At 37.1% G+C, this 16,185-nt stretch overlaps 1 protein-coding gene across 8 annotated transcripts in view; it reads left to right on the top strand.

Annotated features, from left to right (window-relative positions):
* PDLIM5 (PDZ and LIM domain 5) overlaps nt 1-7,803 on the top strand; it is a 213,435-nt gene extending 205,632 nt beyond the window's left edge. For all 8 annotated transcript variants that reach the window (XM_055296970.2, XM_055296974.2, XM_055296973.2 and 5 more), the window contains 2 exons: nt 1,988-2,103; nt 3,560-7,803. In XM_055296970.2, the coding sequence (XP_055152945.1) occupies nt 1,988-2,103; nt 3,560-3,649 (206 nt within the window). In that variant the 3' untranslated portion in view covers nt 3,650-7,803. The remainder of the gene's footprint in view (nt 1-1,987; nt 2,104-3,559) is intronic.
* The last annotated feature ends 8,382 nt before the right edge of the window (nt 7,804-16,185 follow it).

Raw genomic sequence — 16,185 nt, 5'->3', positions numbered from 1 at the left:
CATCTCCTGGGTTCAGGCGATTCTTCTGCCTCAGCTCTCAAGGGGCTGGGATTACAGGCACCTGCCACCACGCCCGGCTAATATTTTTGTATTTTTAGTAGAGACGGGGTTTCACCATGTTGGCCAGGGTAGTGTAGAACTCCTGACCTCAAGTGATCCGCCTGCCTCGGCCTCCCAAAGTGCTGGGATTACAGGCGTGAGCCACCGCGCCCGGCCAAATTACACTTATGAGGGCCTGTTTTGCCATCCTCATCTCCTCCCACCTTACCTTCTGTCTCCAGATTCTACCCATACGCACCCCTTTGGTGTTTTTCTGAACATGCTGAGATCCTTCCTTCTTTGGGGCTTTTGTGCTTACTGTTTCTTCTAACTTGAGTGTTCTGTGTCGCTTTTCTGTGGCGATTTCTCTTTATTCATGTTTCATTGCAACTATTACCGCTTCAGAGAGGCCTTTTCTAATTTTCCTTAGTAGTGTAGTACCCCCTCCCCAATTATTTATTTTGCTGTATTTTCCTTTTAATTTTATGACTTCATGTTGAAAACCCTTAGCCAGAAAAGACCATTTACTTGACATAGATTACAGTTATAAGAATACTAACAGAATTTCCTTCTGATGAAAGCAGTTTTGAGATGTTTCTCTATTACTCAAAAAGACAAAAAAGAAAAGAAAATTAGGGCCAGGCACAGTGACTCAATGCCTTTAATCCCAGCTCTTTGGGAGGTGAGGCAGGAGGATCACTTGAGGCCATGAGTTCAAAACCAGCATGGGCAGCCTACCAAGACGCTGTCTCTACAAAAAAAATTTTTTTTTAATTAGCTGGACATGGTGTCTTGTACATGTAGTCTCAGCTACTCAGGAGACAGAGGCAGGAGGATGGCTTGAGCCCAGGAGGTGGAGGCTGCAGTGAACTATGATCACACCACTACACTCAAGCCTGGGTGACAGAACAAGACCCTGTCTCTCTAATGAAAAAAAAAAAAAGAAAATTCGAATTTAGTAATAGAGAAACATCTCAAAACTGCTTTCATCAGAAGGAAATCCTGTTAGTATTCTTATAACTGTAATCTATGTCAAGTAAATGGTCTTTTCTGGCTAAGGGTTTTCAACATGAAGTCATAAAATTAAAAGGAAAATACAGCAAAATAAATTATGGCTAATATTGTTGTGATACAGTCTAGCTAGAAACTCAGTCATAACACTTATTCATGTAAGTTTCCTGTAATGTTTCTTTTTTCTTTCTTGACCAAGTCAGATACACTATGAAATTTGCCAATATCAGATTTTGGTTTTGATCTCTGTTCATTAGTCTTATTGTTGCTAGTTATTAGAAGTCCTTTGTATTTCTTTAGAATAGTCATGTCTACTGATAACTGGTCACAGAACAGTTTTTTTTTTTTTTCTTTGAGACAGAGTCTCACTCTTGTCACTAGGCTGGAGTGCAGTGGCGCGATCTCGGCTCACTGCAACCTCCGCCTCCCGGGTTCCAGCGATTCTCGTGCCTCAGCCTCCCGAGTAGCTGGGACTACAGGCATGTGCCACCACACCCAGCTAATTTTTGTATTTTTAATAGAGACGGGGTTTCACCATGTTGGCCAGGATGGTCTCTATCTCTTGACCTCGTGATCTGCCTACCTCAGCCTCCCAAAGTGCTGGGATTACAGACGTGAGCAACCACGCCCTGCCAGAACAGTTCTTTATATGTATTTAGGCAATTAAGTAGTTGGTGAGAAGTGAGAAGTATTACATGGAAAATTATAATCAAGAATGTTAGGTTGTATAAATAATATTTATACCAAGGGAATCCTGAAACATGCTAAACATCTCTCTCAAGCCAAATGTTATGCCATCTCCTGAAATTTTTCAAATTCCTAATATCTTTGTCTTCAGCATCTCATCTAATCCTGATTTTGTTGCTGCCTTCTAGGAACGATCATTCTAAAACTTCATCATGTTTGAATTATGTCTCTCTGCCCTGCCCTAATACAGATTATTATGCCCTCTTTGGTACTATATGCCATGGATGTGAATTTCCCATAGAAGCTGGTGACATGTTCCTGGAAGCTCTGGGCTACACCTGGCATGACACTTGCTTCGTATGCTCAGTAAGTAGAGTCTTATTTCCTAATTAAAGGGGTATAGTATGGCCAATTCTAGCTTTAGTTTTTAATGGAAATATCAGCTCTTCTGTCTTTCAGTCTTTCAAACCTAAAGAAAAATTATTTTTACTTTTTTGTAAATTTTGAAAATTGTTTATTAAATTTTTTGGTATTTTTGAAATTATTTGGCACACAGTGAGACCCTTAGTCCTTAGAGAAAATACAATTTTAATATATTTTTGTCTATAAGGAGAAGCTATGTATTTCTTAAAACAGTAAGATTCCTTTACTTAAAAAAAAAACCTCTGTTACTAGTGTGTTTGTTGTAGTTTTTGGAAATGTTAGGTACTTCTTAAAATACAAATAAATAATTATAAAAATCGGCTATTGGATTAACACTGGGAATAAACTATATGTTGAGTCATTTCTTTTCTTAGCAATAGCCCCTGGATCTTCTTTTCTTTTTGAGACTATGGTCCAATAAACATGTGATAAAGTATTTGCCTATTCGTTTGATATTTTAATATTTTTGGTTTTATGTTTAATGATTAGGATGGATTCAAAGATTAAAATATATAGTTTTTAAATGTAGGAAGTAAATATCCAGTAAACGTGCTCTGTTCAGGTGTTTGATTTTTTTAAAATTAGATTTAACGTATCTACAGTTTTCAATACTTATTGTACAAAGGGGGCAAAAGTAATGTTAATCGATGCTTAATAATTTCCCCAAACATTACCACTGAACTTTTTCTTGTTTACCTCATCCATCACTTAGACTTCATAAAGTCTATAAAAAGCAAAACTTTTAGCAGATTTACCTTTTCTAATAAAGCTGTTCATTCTAATTAACAAAGGCAATAGGAAGAACAAGGAGCTGTAAATGTAGATAGTAGACTGACTGTGTAATCCTCGGCAGCTAGATATTGACCTGGTTATAAGAAACAAACAAGAGAGGTCTCAGCTTGAACACAAGGCAGCCGTTAAAAAAAAAGGTCTCAGGTATTCTGTGCCTGTGTAACTGGGGGCAAGCTAATGGTGGGCTTGGGAAGGTTTGGTAAAGCAAATGAGTCTCTACAACACGAAGCAAAATTAAGACGTTTATAATTTGGGGAGATAAAATATATTTAATGAGCCCTCTTTCTATATTGATTTTCAAGTTAGGGAAAAATCTTCCCTCTGGATAAAGAAAAGTGATGATCAGTGCTTTCTATAAATTAGAATACATTCTAGGAAAAAGCTATTTTTCATTGCTTTTGAAAGATTATATCTAATGTCATAGTAATCATGAAATATTAGGGAGTCTAACTTGACCAACTAAAGTGTTTTGTCATATTATCCATTGGGGGAAAAAATCACATTCTCCTTCTCCAGCATATACTGGATAAAATCCTCTTAATATCCTCTTAAATAATGCGTAATATCCTCTTAAATAATATCCTCTTAAATACTGCTTCTTTTTCAGGTGTGTTGTGAAAGTTTGGAAGGTCAGACCTTTTTCTCCAAGAAGGACAAGCCCCTGTGTAAGAAACATGCTCATTCTGTGAATTTTTGAAAGTCAGCAGTTCAGGAGAAGAGAAGGAATTTGAAGAGAAAAAGGAAAATTAAAATTACTAATTAATTTTTAGATTCAATATTTATATGGAGTTTTGAAAAATAATAGTGGCCCTGAAGGAATAAATTCCAGCTTTAAAAACCAAGTCTGAGGAAATATTTGGCTTCATAAAGTAAAGAGACAGTTTGGCATTTATTATTACTTTTTCCTGTATTTTATGCCCGTAAAATAAGTTTTATAAAAACCAATTTCCTGATGGACTATTAAATTCATCTTAGAATAAATGAGTGAAGAATTTAATTTTAGAATAAATAATCCAATCTGAAATAATTATACCTTCTTTTCTTGTTAGGTAGTTATGAGTAAATCTGCAAAAGGCAATGAAAATGCCTTAAATTTTATCAATAAGAGAATCATTGTATTTAAAAAAACTAATACTTATCTTTAAAATAGTAAATAGGATTTTAAACAGAGAATTTTATCAGTAATAGGTGTCAGTTTCTAAAAAATTGCTTGTGGCTGAGCGCGGTGGCTCACGCCTGTAATCCCAGCACTTTGGGAGGCTGAGGTGGGTGGATCACCTGAGGTCAGGAGTTTGAGATCAGCCTGGACAACATGGTGAAACCCCATCTCTACTAAAAATACAAAAATTAGCCAGACGCAGTGTCACGCGCCTGTAATCCCAGCTACTCAGCAGGCTGAGGCACGAGAATCGCTTGAACCCGAGAGGCAGAGGTTGCAGTGAGCTGAGATTGTACCACTGCACTCCAGCCTGGGTGACAGAGTGAGACTCCGTCTCCAAAAAAAAAAAAAAATTGCTTGTATATTATTTTTGCCTTACAGTGGATCATTCTAGTAGGAAAGGGCAATGAGATTTTTTATCAAAATGTGTCATGCCAGTAAGAGATGTTATATTCTTTTCTCATTTCTTCCCCACCCAAAAATAAGCTACCATATAGCTTATAAGTCTCAAATTTTTGCCTTTTACTAAAATGTGATTGTTTCTATTCATTGTGTATGCTTCATCACCTATATTAAGCAAATTTCATTTTTCCCTTGTGCTAAGGTAAAGATTTAATTAAATAATTTTGGCCTCTAATAGTTTTCTCTCTCTTTAAAGAGACTAAATAGAGGGCTGGGTGCGGTGGCTCACGCCTGTGATCCCATCACTTTGGGAGGCCAAGGCGGGCGGATCATGAGGTCAAGAGATCAAGATCATCCTGGCCAACATGGTGAAACCCCATCTCTACTAAAAATACAAAAATGAGCTGGGCATGGTGGGGCGTGCCTGTAGTCCCACGTACTTGGGAGGCTGAGGCAGGAAAATTGCTTGAACCCAGGAGACGGAAGTTGCAGTGAGCTGAGATCGCACCACTGCACTCCAGCCTGGTGACAGAGTGAGACTCTGTCTCTTAAAAAGAAAAAAAAAAGAGAGAGAGAGAGAATAAATAGAAAAGAATGTGACTGGGAATTGTGAATCAGAAGATTATACCCCCTAATTTTTTTCAGTCCCCTTCTCTCAAATAATAAATTAGTTAAATCAGTTTCTGAGTTATGCCACTGGCTGATGAAGAGTTGAGAGCTCTCTTTGCAGAATAATCTTTTTGTTTCATTTTGTTTCTTCTTCTACATTTAAAAATTAAAAGATTGGCTTGAGGATGTGATGAATTTGAGACTTTTTGTGGTTTTCTGTCAATAATAAGTGAACCAATTTCAAATGTGATCACAAAGTTTGGAAAGCTTTTATTTACGGAGGTTTGGTAGTGTTGAGAGGGGAGTTTAATTACTCAGATTGGCCTGTTATTTGATTTCCTCCTTTGGGAAAAGAATTATGTAGATACCACATGGAGACAGGGAAACAATTGTGGTAAAACTGTGGATCCTGTTGCTATTTGCCCAGTGAGAAAACAGATTCTGGTATTTGATTTGGTTTTTCTCTTTGTTTTGTTTTTGTTTCCAGAATGGATGAAAGTCCATGAACCTCCTAAGTTATAATTTAAATTTGTTTGGGGCAAGGTGCTTTTATAGTTGAGACAGAGCCCTAGGTCCTTCCTGCCCCATCACTCACTTATGACATCACTTCCATTGTGTGCATGTTTGTTATAGAGGAGGTTTTAGGCTACAATATTTGTTTAACCTCCCTAAGAACTTTCAAGGCATCTGTCCTGAAAGCTGTTAATTTATGGTCTAGCAGATTTATATTATATGCAGATAATAATTAACTGGGGATAAAAGAATGGCAAGAGGTGACACAAAGTAGCAAACTGAATACTTCTCCAATAGCAACCCCAAGCTACCTCCTCACCCTGCATCTTGGAGGGAGGCAGGAAATTTCTTTTGAAATAAAGTGCTGGAGCTGAATTCTGCATTATTTATCCTTGCTGCTGAAACCACCTATAAAAGACTTGCTGGCTAATGTGCATTGTCATATAATGTACACTGTCACATCTTTACAGTCTTTTACATTATAGAATACAAAATAAGTTGATGGTTTTGTTTGGTGTGAGCTTTTTGTTTGTTTGTTTAGTTTTGCCTTCGTAGGTTATATGCCAAGATAGTATTTGATAAGTCAATGGCATTTGGATGTTTTCTTCAAAGAATTTTATTTGACCCAGATTTCTTATAAAGTTATCTTACATTAAGGATGTCATTTTTGTTAGAACTTCTTTCTGCGTATTATTCATGAAGCATAATGTTGCATTTCTCCAAATTTTATGCCTGAAAGGGTAGTGTTGCTTCCTAAGGTATCATGTTGTCTTTGTGCTTTGTCCATCTCTTCCGTGGCGAAGCTTTATATCTGTTCCTAAAACAGTTAATCCTGTAAAATAAATATTGAACATAATCCAGAAGAATCTCTCTATTTCCAGTGGGGAATGCCATATTTAATTCACCAGCAGTAATCCTTTAATAACTGGCAGAGCACTTTATTCTTCTGGTGAGCTCCCTGAATATTTATTTTTCTGATTATAAATTTTCTATATTAGTAGCATTTTTTAATTATTACTTCTTCACTATAGAGCATTTACTTTTAGTCTCTCTAGATGTATATTTTGGAATGCTGTACTTGGCATAACATAGATTAAAATCATAATGCATGACTAAAAACTCTTTGGATTTATTTCCCATTTTAAAATTTTTGGTGATAAGTTCAGATTTATAATCTTTCTCTAGACTTCCATGGTCTGAATGTTGCCTGCTGAAGTAGCAACCTAAAAAGTATCCCCTGCTTATGCTTCTCCAGTTGGCCCTCCATGTCCATAGGCTTCGCATCTGTGATTCAGCCAACTGTGGGTCAAAAATATTTGGGGAAAAAAATGGATGGTTGCGCCTTTACTGAACATGTACAAACTTTTTTTTGTCATTAATCAATATAGTATAACAACTATTTACAAAGCATTTACATTGTATTAGCTGTTATAGGTAATCTAAAGATGATTTAAAGTATATGGTAGGATGTGCATAAGTTATATGGAAATACTACACCATTTTCTATAAGGGACTTGAACATCATGGACTTCAGTATCCTAGGGGGTTCTTGGAACCCATCGCCCATAGGGGCACCATAGGACAACTATAGTACCGTGTTTATTTCCTGTTAATTCAGGTTCCATTCAGAGTCTAAAACTAAAACCTAATCATTTGGTCACAGTGTAAAAATAAATAACAGTTCAAATCTTCAAAATATTAGTATAGCATTATGTTTAAAATAATCTACAACAAAAATGTACCATTTTCAAGCAGTACTACATTAGGAGCCCTTTTATAGAAAATAATTTTTTCTTTACCCCTGTTCCAGTGTGAATCTAGTATTCTGTTAACATTTGTGTGGCATTTGGAGTTTGTCATCCCTATTGAAGAGGGAGCCTTCTCAGACATGAAGCAATGGAAACCTACTGAATAGTTTTACACAATTGGATCTGGCTTCCATTTGTCCCCCTCATTTCCCAAATGTTTAAAGGTATTGGATTTGGATTCTCAATGTATAATTTGCCTTATCTGTTAATCTCTATCTTATGTCTCTTTAATTTTGTATATCTGCTGTTTTGCTTTTGGATACGTTTTCTAATTAGAAGTCACATGTTAAATATAATCAGTATAGTAATAATACCATAATGTGCACATACTCAATAAATAAATGACTGCATTGTTGTAAATGAGCTCTCCTTTTTGTTGTTGTTGGTTGGCGAATGGTTTCCATCAAGTCATCATGGGAAAATAATCAAGGTCCATATTCACAGGTTAGGATAGGATGTAATAGTTTTCAGAAGAACCCTTCTAGTATGATACTTGCTTATCAAAATGTCTCAGAAACAAAATAGTTGAAAATACTGTCACATTTATTGTATTTCTCTCTGTTCTTATGCTGTGCACGTAGAATGTACCCAATGTTTATGAATTAATAGATAAATAAGTTCTATTGTCTTTTTAAAATATTTATCGCTGAAATGATTTATTGGAACAACCTGTCATATCAAACATTATATTAGAACATAATCAAAGAACATAAATCGTCATCCATATTTCCACATTTTGCATTAGATACTGGGATGTTTAACTCATCTCAATCTCATTAACTGACTATTCCATAACTAGGTAGGCTCACCTCTGCCTCACTTGTTTATTAGTTTAAGATTTTTTTCCAGCTGTATAAAGTTAAGACAAATGTTTCTGTTGCATGCTGTATGTTGGGAATAAAAGAGAAATTCAAGTCTATTTGCTCACAGTATATTAAACTCCAGAAGCCAAACTTTTAAGGGCATCAAGTCTGCATCTGACATTTTAATAGCTGCTGTTTGGTTTCTATCAATCACGTCATTGCACATTAAAATGCACCGACAAAATAGGAGATCTGTCATTCCTTCGTTAAGAAACAGTAATCCAGTACAAGATTTATAGGCTTAAGTCTCAACCGTGTGTTCACAATAAATCCCCATTCAGTGCTCAAACCAGAGCAAGCCTCCCTGTCGTTCAGTGTTTTCTAGTCAAAATGTCCCCAATATAAGATTATCAAAGGTTTTCTTGCAGAACTACATATAAAATCCTTTTGCCAGCAAAAGCTTAATTTGGGTTGGCGGTTTCCCTTTTTGAGTACTCTCAGACAAGATCTTGGTTATATCAGAAACACATAGGTACTGATGTATTATTAGCAGGCCTGGTGTTAATTAGGGAGAATTACCAGAAATAGTTTGCTTCGTGGAAATTTATTGCAGAATCACACTTGACTGATGGCAGAATAGGAGTTGCTGAGAGAGAGCAGCTCCCACTCATAACCACTAATTAATAGGGTGCCAAAATTCCGCAGAGAAAGTTTCATCCCAAGTGTGGGAGCCTCCCAGGGAAAATGGTTCCTTTGCAGTATTTAAAATTTAACAGAGGAAAGGAGCTAGGACACATGGCTGCCTAACAGAAATCTCAGACTGATACGGTTTTGTGTTGTACGTATGAATGAGAGGATTTAACTCAGTAAGCACCGAGCCCAAATGTTGCCTGTATATTTATCGTACTATGGAGATATGCATATTATTTTTAATGTGGCAAGTGCCTGATTTGCCAAACTATTCATTTTCTGAGGAGAATTTACAGCACTGTATACCATTTGTCTATAGTATTATATTACAGAACTTTTGATTCTGTGATTTAGAATCTGGGTAGGTGGCAAGATTGCATCAACGATTAATAATGCCATGAACATGAGGTTGGGGAAAAGTGAGATGCATTTTGTGATTCGTGCTAAAGGCAGAGCACTAGGGGAGCCCTTTTAAATAGAAGTTTGCCAAGAAGGCAATTTTTTTTTATTTTGTCCTGTCTGTGACTGCATGTAATAACACACAATAAAGCTTGGAGCTGTTGTTTAGTGTAGAATGGGATATTTCCATGTCCGAAAACCACTTGTCTGACCTCGGGGAGATAAATAAAGCAATTTAGAATTCTCAGGGAGTATAATTTTTCAATTTCTCAAATATGGTAAGTACAGTTCCCAAGGAAAATGACTTGTATGCCAGGTCCTTGAGTTGATTGACAACGGACTCTTAAGCATCTGTGTTTCAAAGGACAAAGTTTCTGTTCTTTCTGTCTGAAGTTTCCTAATTGGGTTTCAAATTATTTTTCATCTTCATATTCTAAACTGTAATGTTTGCTCTCTAGTTCAAATATAATGATTTTTTTTCCTTTTTTCCTCTTTTTTGTTTCTTTTGTTTGTAAAGCACACACAACTGGTGCTATTCTAACTTACTCAAAAATACCATTGTTTCTTTGTTTTAAAGTATTTTAGTAGACTATAATACCTTCAGGTGTGTCTTGAATTTTCTACCCTAGTTTATTACTAATATGCCCGTTTGTTCCCTTGGTAAATGAGAAAGTAAATGGAACTCCAGTTACATCACAGCAATATTAGTTTTGGCATAATAAAACTGCTTACTTAACCTATATTGATGTCATCTAACCCCGGAAGCTTTCTCTATCCCTGTTTCCTTGAGAATCCTGACAATTTTAGCCTCCTTAATTGAATGAAACGGAGAGCAGAGGAATCCACGGAGCTTTTCAAGTATGAACTTTGAAATATAAGTTAAATTAATTCCAGCTTAATTAACTGGAACTTAACCATTCATTCTGTTCTGCTAAATTATTATGCTACTGCTTAGCGATTTTTCTAATACCATTATAAATGCTTTGAATTCTCCTGCCCCTAGAAAAGATAAATTGATCTGAATTTCTTATAGTTTGTGACTGTATCTGGGAAGTTCTGGATGACCTTTGACTGTATCAACATAGATTATAATCGAGAATATAAATTACAGCTGAGGGGGAAAAGTGGTTACTCCTGGTAGATCAATCTGGATGCAATCAGGAGGACAGAAATCACAAAATAACTTAGAGTCTAGTATAAGGAATTATTAAGCTGTGATAGGAGAGTAACTAAAAATATGAAGTGACCTCTAAAGGACAGCCTGGGGCTGAGAGAGGACCCAAAGAAGACAAGCTTAGAAGGAGATGCCCTCCTCATGGCTGGGGGTAGGACCTTTTTGGAGAAAGTGGTTTCAGCCCACTAAATACCAGTTCTCTGTGTTGCTGAGGTTCCGCGGGCAAGGCAACAATTCTCTGAAAAGCAGACGAGATTGATGGGTGAGTGCACAAAGAGAGCTGGGTGCCGCTGTGGGCACAGGCCCGGAATACACAGTACCCATGTCATGAAGCAAGGTGATGTGAAGTTCCTAAGGTGATGTGAAGGCCCCAGCCCAGGTTGTGAGGTTCCTGAGGGTCTGTGCACTCTGGAAGCACAGCTGGGGCAGAACTCCACCAGTTGTCTCCACACACATGCGCTCTGATGGACCACACAGGAAAAACCAAATGCAACACCTAGAACCAGGAAGAGAGGCCCCTTCTGGAATATTCCTTCTGCTCCCTTGGGACAAAGCATCATGATCGCTGTAAAGGAGAAATGATTAATATCACAAAGCTGGTACTGAAGAGTAAATGGTGCAGTTTGGATGTGCAAGTCAGTAAATTGATAATTGGCACTCTTGAATGCAAAATAGAAACTAGATTCTCAACTATATTGAAGCTTCCATTATCCAGAATGTCACTGCATATACTTGGTGAATTATAAAGTCAAACAAGAAATTCTTCTTTGTTCTTGTCAAAAATCCTCTCATTAATATGCTTTCAATGTGCAAAGTAATCAATGTTGCGTTGATTGTGTTTTTCAAGGTCTAAATATTCAGTGATCTAGGACTTTGTTGGAATGCTTGCCTGAGTTCTAAGTTGTAACGAAGGGTCCTGAAAATATTTAGTTACCCAAAATTTTAAAAACAAAAAAAAAATCACTAAAGAAGTAAAGTAAATAGTCCTGAATATTTAAGAGATTTAGTTGGATGTATACTAAGATGTAACTGAAGGGTTTTTTTTTCTTTTTTAGTTCGTTTTCTTTTACTGTAATGCTTTTCCTACAGTTAAAATTAGTAAAATATTCTTAATTGAAGGCTTATGTTAGTTAACTGGGATTTCAGTTTATAGAAGCTTTTCTGTATAAACTCTAATCCTTGTCATAGAGAAAAAAATGATTTTCATATTTAGCAATAGAAAGCAAGGAGATTAACAAGCTCCCCCTTCACAATAAACTAAACCATGAAGGGCTCAAGCCCAGCAGATCTATAATAACAGCTTACATTTGTTGTATCATCTTTGTAATTTGTGTGCTATATTACCTGGTACACTAGTATACTGTAAACTTCTAAATTGGAGAAACTCTGAGAGTCAAGTATTTTTAAATCTACATTTTACAGATGAGAAAATGGAAACTCAGTGAAATGAGTCTCTAAAAACAGTTATTAAAGCAAATCTGAGACTTAGACTTTCTAATAGCCCAGGGAGGAAATTTATTACTTTATCCACATTCCCTTAAGGTCCTTCTTATTAATAAGGGACAATTCCCATATATTAAGTTGGTAAAGGATATTGTTAAAAAGTATTTAGTTTTGCTACAGTATGTAAAACTTAAAGACTGTCTCTGTATGACTTGTGCAGTTGCCTGCTACACAGATGTCAATATCTGTGAGGTTTGCAATTGGACCATCTGTTCTTCAAGGGTATTTGTGAATTGATAGTCCTCTCTGCAATGCACCATTTGCTGTTCTTTGTGTTTTCACTACATTTCACAGTCTATACGCTGTGGATATAAAACAAACACAGAAATAAGGAGAGAAAGTTGATTTGAAGTGTGGATAACACCAAATGTGGTATCAAACAAATTAGAAGACTGTAGGAAATGCAATTAAAATTACTTTCACACAGCAAGGTCAATAATACCTATTTATAAGATGTTGGAAAAACAGGTCAGAATGGTTGACACCCAGTTAATTGTTACCTTTTCTGTTTGATGGATTTAGTTCCAGACTGTGAGTCTGAAAAATGAAGGATGGAAAAGGTGAGACCTCCATGAGAGGGGAAAGAAACTGCATGTATGCCCAATTATATTGACAAGGTTGCATAAGATTCTTGGTTTTATTCAATTGAAATAAAATCTCTCTACTATTTGGTGATGACAGGCACCACTGCTAAGTCCACTGAAGCATAGCTGGAAAATCCAGCTGCCCTCACATCTGTTTTGCATGACCTTTTAATCATCAGCAAATACTTCTGCCACTAGGAATGGAAGTCTGGGTAGGATATGGCTATGTGACTTTCTAAGCTATAGCTATGGAAAACATATTGAAACAAAATTCACGCATGCCATGTGCTGTGCCCAGAAATTGTAGACTTGTCTGGGTGATGTTAAGGATTTGACCTATTGAGAGTACTCACACCTGCTTCTTACATTCAAGTTGTTAATCCTTTGTTCAGAAAATGAGACATATTATGAAATATGTGAATGGACTGCTGTGACTTAAATCTTAAGTGTTTAGGCTCTTAAACTGGTTCAAACTAAAATAACATTGATGAAATAGTGTTTTAGACTTCATTTATTATATTTCAGAAACCTGTGTGAGTTGACTTTACTCTCATTTAAGATCTAGGACTTTGTTGGAATGCTTGCCTGAGTTCTAAGTTGTAACGAAGGGTCCTGAAAATATTTAGTTACCCAAAATTTTAAAAACCAAAAAAAAAAATCACTAAAGAATCTCTCCTGAAAGGATTGTAATAAAATTCACTCTCCTACTAATAAATTTCATTCTCATACCAATATGATGGGTAGCCAATGGAATATGTTCAAGGATTACAGTTTATCTCAGGACCAACTTAAACTGCTATTAAAGTAGAAGCATTAACCAGTAGTAATTGAATGTAGCAATTATATGTAAATATAACAAATTCTTAAAAGGAAAAGATCTTGTTTACGAGGAACACAGGTGCTGACATTTAAAAACCCACCTGAGCATGAATCTTGATGATACTCAGGTTGAATTTATATGTTGGAGTGCCACAGACTTTAATACTTTGGATCCCTTTCAAGTCAATTATGTTGCTTTGTTAAATTATTATTCCATATTTACGTAGAGGGAAGACTGAGCACTTTGTTGTAAGGAGGGAGGAAAGAGAATAACTGGGAACAAAGATCAGCCTGTTAAATACTCTGATCACCTAGCTCTGCCCCACACTTTCCCCTGACACTCAGGAAAGCGGGCCTTGGCCAGGAGTTACCTGGTGTTGCTCCAGAATCTCTCTTAGGAGTCTCAATCCCTGACTCTAAGCTGCTTATCAGAATAGCACATCCAGCCCCACAAAGTTCTCTCACCAAGAACCACCCTGTCATTTCCATCTTGTAATGTTTCCAGCAATGTCTTAGAGCTTCTCATGGACTGGCACCCTGGGCAGTTGTCCAGTTGATCAACTCTAACCAGTATTCCCACACTTAGGAATCTTCTGGCCTTGGAAAAACTACGTAACTTGGTTGAACCTGCATTTCTTCATTAGTGTGTCCCCTCATCATCTTAGAGGATAATTCTCAGTCTTGGAGAACCATAGTGTCACAAATGAGATAGTGTGTGTGAAACTACCAGAGCTTCAGACAACATATTCAGCCCTTTTTCCTAGAATACAGATGAGGTATTACTCAAAAAACAAATTCAAATTTTTAATCTTTTGTTCAGAAAATGAGACATATTAGGAAATACATGAATGGATTGCTATTGCTTAAATCTTAAGTGATCCCAAATAAACTGGGGATTACCATCAACTCTCTTATCTCAGAGATTCATAATACATCTTTAAGCTGAGTAGTCTTGCACAGTTTTAGCTACGTATTTCGAAAATATATTTCACCATGAACTCTTAGAGAACACCTATTCTACGTAATGCAATTTGGGAAACACTGGTCTATCCTTTCTGTTTGTTTAGGGTGAATGTCCTGAGTTGTGCCTCTCTTCACATTTTAGACCAGTGGTTCTCAAACTTTGGTGTACATCAGAATCTTCTGGGAGGCTTCTTAAAATTAGATTGCTGGGCCAACCCCCAGAGTTTCTGATTCAGAAGGTCTGGAGCAGGATGAAACTCTGCATCTCCAACGAGTTCCCAGGTGAAGCTGATCCTGCTGGTCTGGGATCACTCTTTGGGAAGCAGCTGTTCTAGATCTAGACCAACACTTCTCACCTTAATATGCGAACAAAGGACCTGGGGATTGTGTTCACCTGGGGCCCACCTCCAGCTATTCTGATTCAGTGGGAGTGGAGTGGGCCAATACATGTGCATTTCCAACGAGCTCCCAGATGATGCTTGTGCTTCTGGTCCACAGACCACACTTGAGGGTCTGGCTTAGATGTCACACAACAGAATGCTGAGGAACCTTGTGAGCCTGAAGGTAAAGCCCAATGTTTTCTCTCCTCCTCTGGAGTCTAAAATCAGGGAATCATGCTTCGATTTTAGATACATAGAAAAGTATGATCTGCTCTGAGAACTTTGCAAGGTTTTTTCATCTTTTTTTTCTTTTAGAATTTCTATGACACTAGTGAAAAGTAAAACTGGTACAACAGATCCTGCATGGGCTGTTGGCGGAGCCAGAACACTAAATGCCAGTGATGGATGTAAGCCCTGCAAGGGAATACCGTTAATCTTAACGGTAGATTTTTTTCATCATGCCAGATTAGGAATGCTAATTTCTCAATATTTAACAATAAACCTCATGGAAGTGTGGCAGGAGTAAGTTACAGAGGAGCATGCACTGAGCCAGAGGCAATGGATTTCTGTCTTTGGCCGGCTGGTCACTTAATATTTTTCTGATACTGCAAAAGTCACTTGACCAGGTTTGAACAGAGCTTTCTTCTCTATAAAAATTGACTAGATCGGTAGGTCTTCTACAGTTTGCTTTCGTAACTCTTTTGTTTTTCAAATTAGTTTCCTTTTAATTTTAGGGGTTTTTTTCCGTGTTTTTTTTTTTTTGAGATGGAGTCTTGCTGTGTTGCCCAGACTAGACAGTAGTGGCGTAATTTCGGCTCACTGCAACCTCCACCTCCCGGGTTCAAGCGATTCTCCTGCCTCAGCCTCCTGAGTAGCTGGGGTTACAGGCGTGCCCCACCACACCCAGCTAATTTTTTTTGTATTTTTAGTACAGATGGGGTTTCACCATGTTGGCCAGGCTGGTCTAGAACTCCTGACCTCAAGTGATCTGCCTGCCTCGGCCTCCCAAAGTGCCAAGATTATAGGTGTGAGCCATCTCACCCGGCCTCCTTTTTATTTGTACAAACTTATGGGGTCCATGTGCAATTTTGTTACATGCATAGTGGTCAAGTTAGGACTTTTAGGGTATGTATCAACTGATTAACATTGCCCCTTTAAACAATTCCACATCGTCGTCTTCCCGGCTCTCACCCTTAGCCCTTCACCCTTCCGAGTCTCCATTACCTAACATTCTACTCTCTATGTCCATGTGAACACATTTTTTTTAAAGCACAAAATGGCTATTATTAAAAAGACAAAAGTGACTCTTAAAAAACACCTTGAGAACTCAATATATGAAACAAGCAGGAAGTAAGCATCAGGCACTTTAATTTCTTAATTTTTTAGCAGAAGATACCTCTAACTTGCAAAACCACCAAAAGGCCTCT

This window comes from Symphalangus syndactylus, chromosome 10, assembly GCF_028878055.3.
Source record: "Symphalangus syndactylus isolate Jambi chromosome 10, NHGRI_mSymSyn1-v2.1_pri, whole genome shotgun sequence".
NCBI lineage: Eukaryota > Metazoa > Chordata > Mammalia > Primates > Hylobatidae > Symphalangus > Symphalangus syndactylus.
This window is presented reverse-complemented; position numbering and strand designations above follow the sequence as displayed.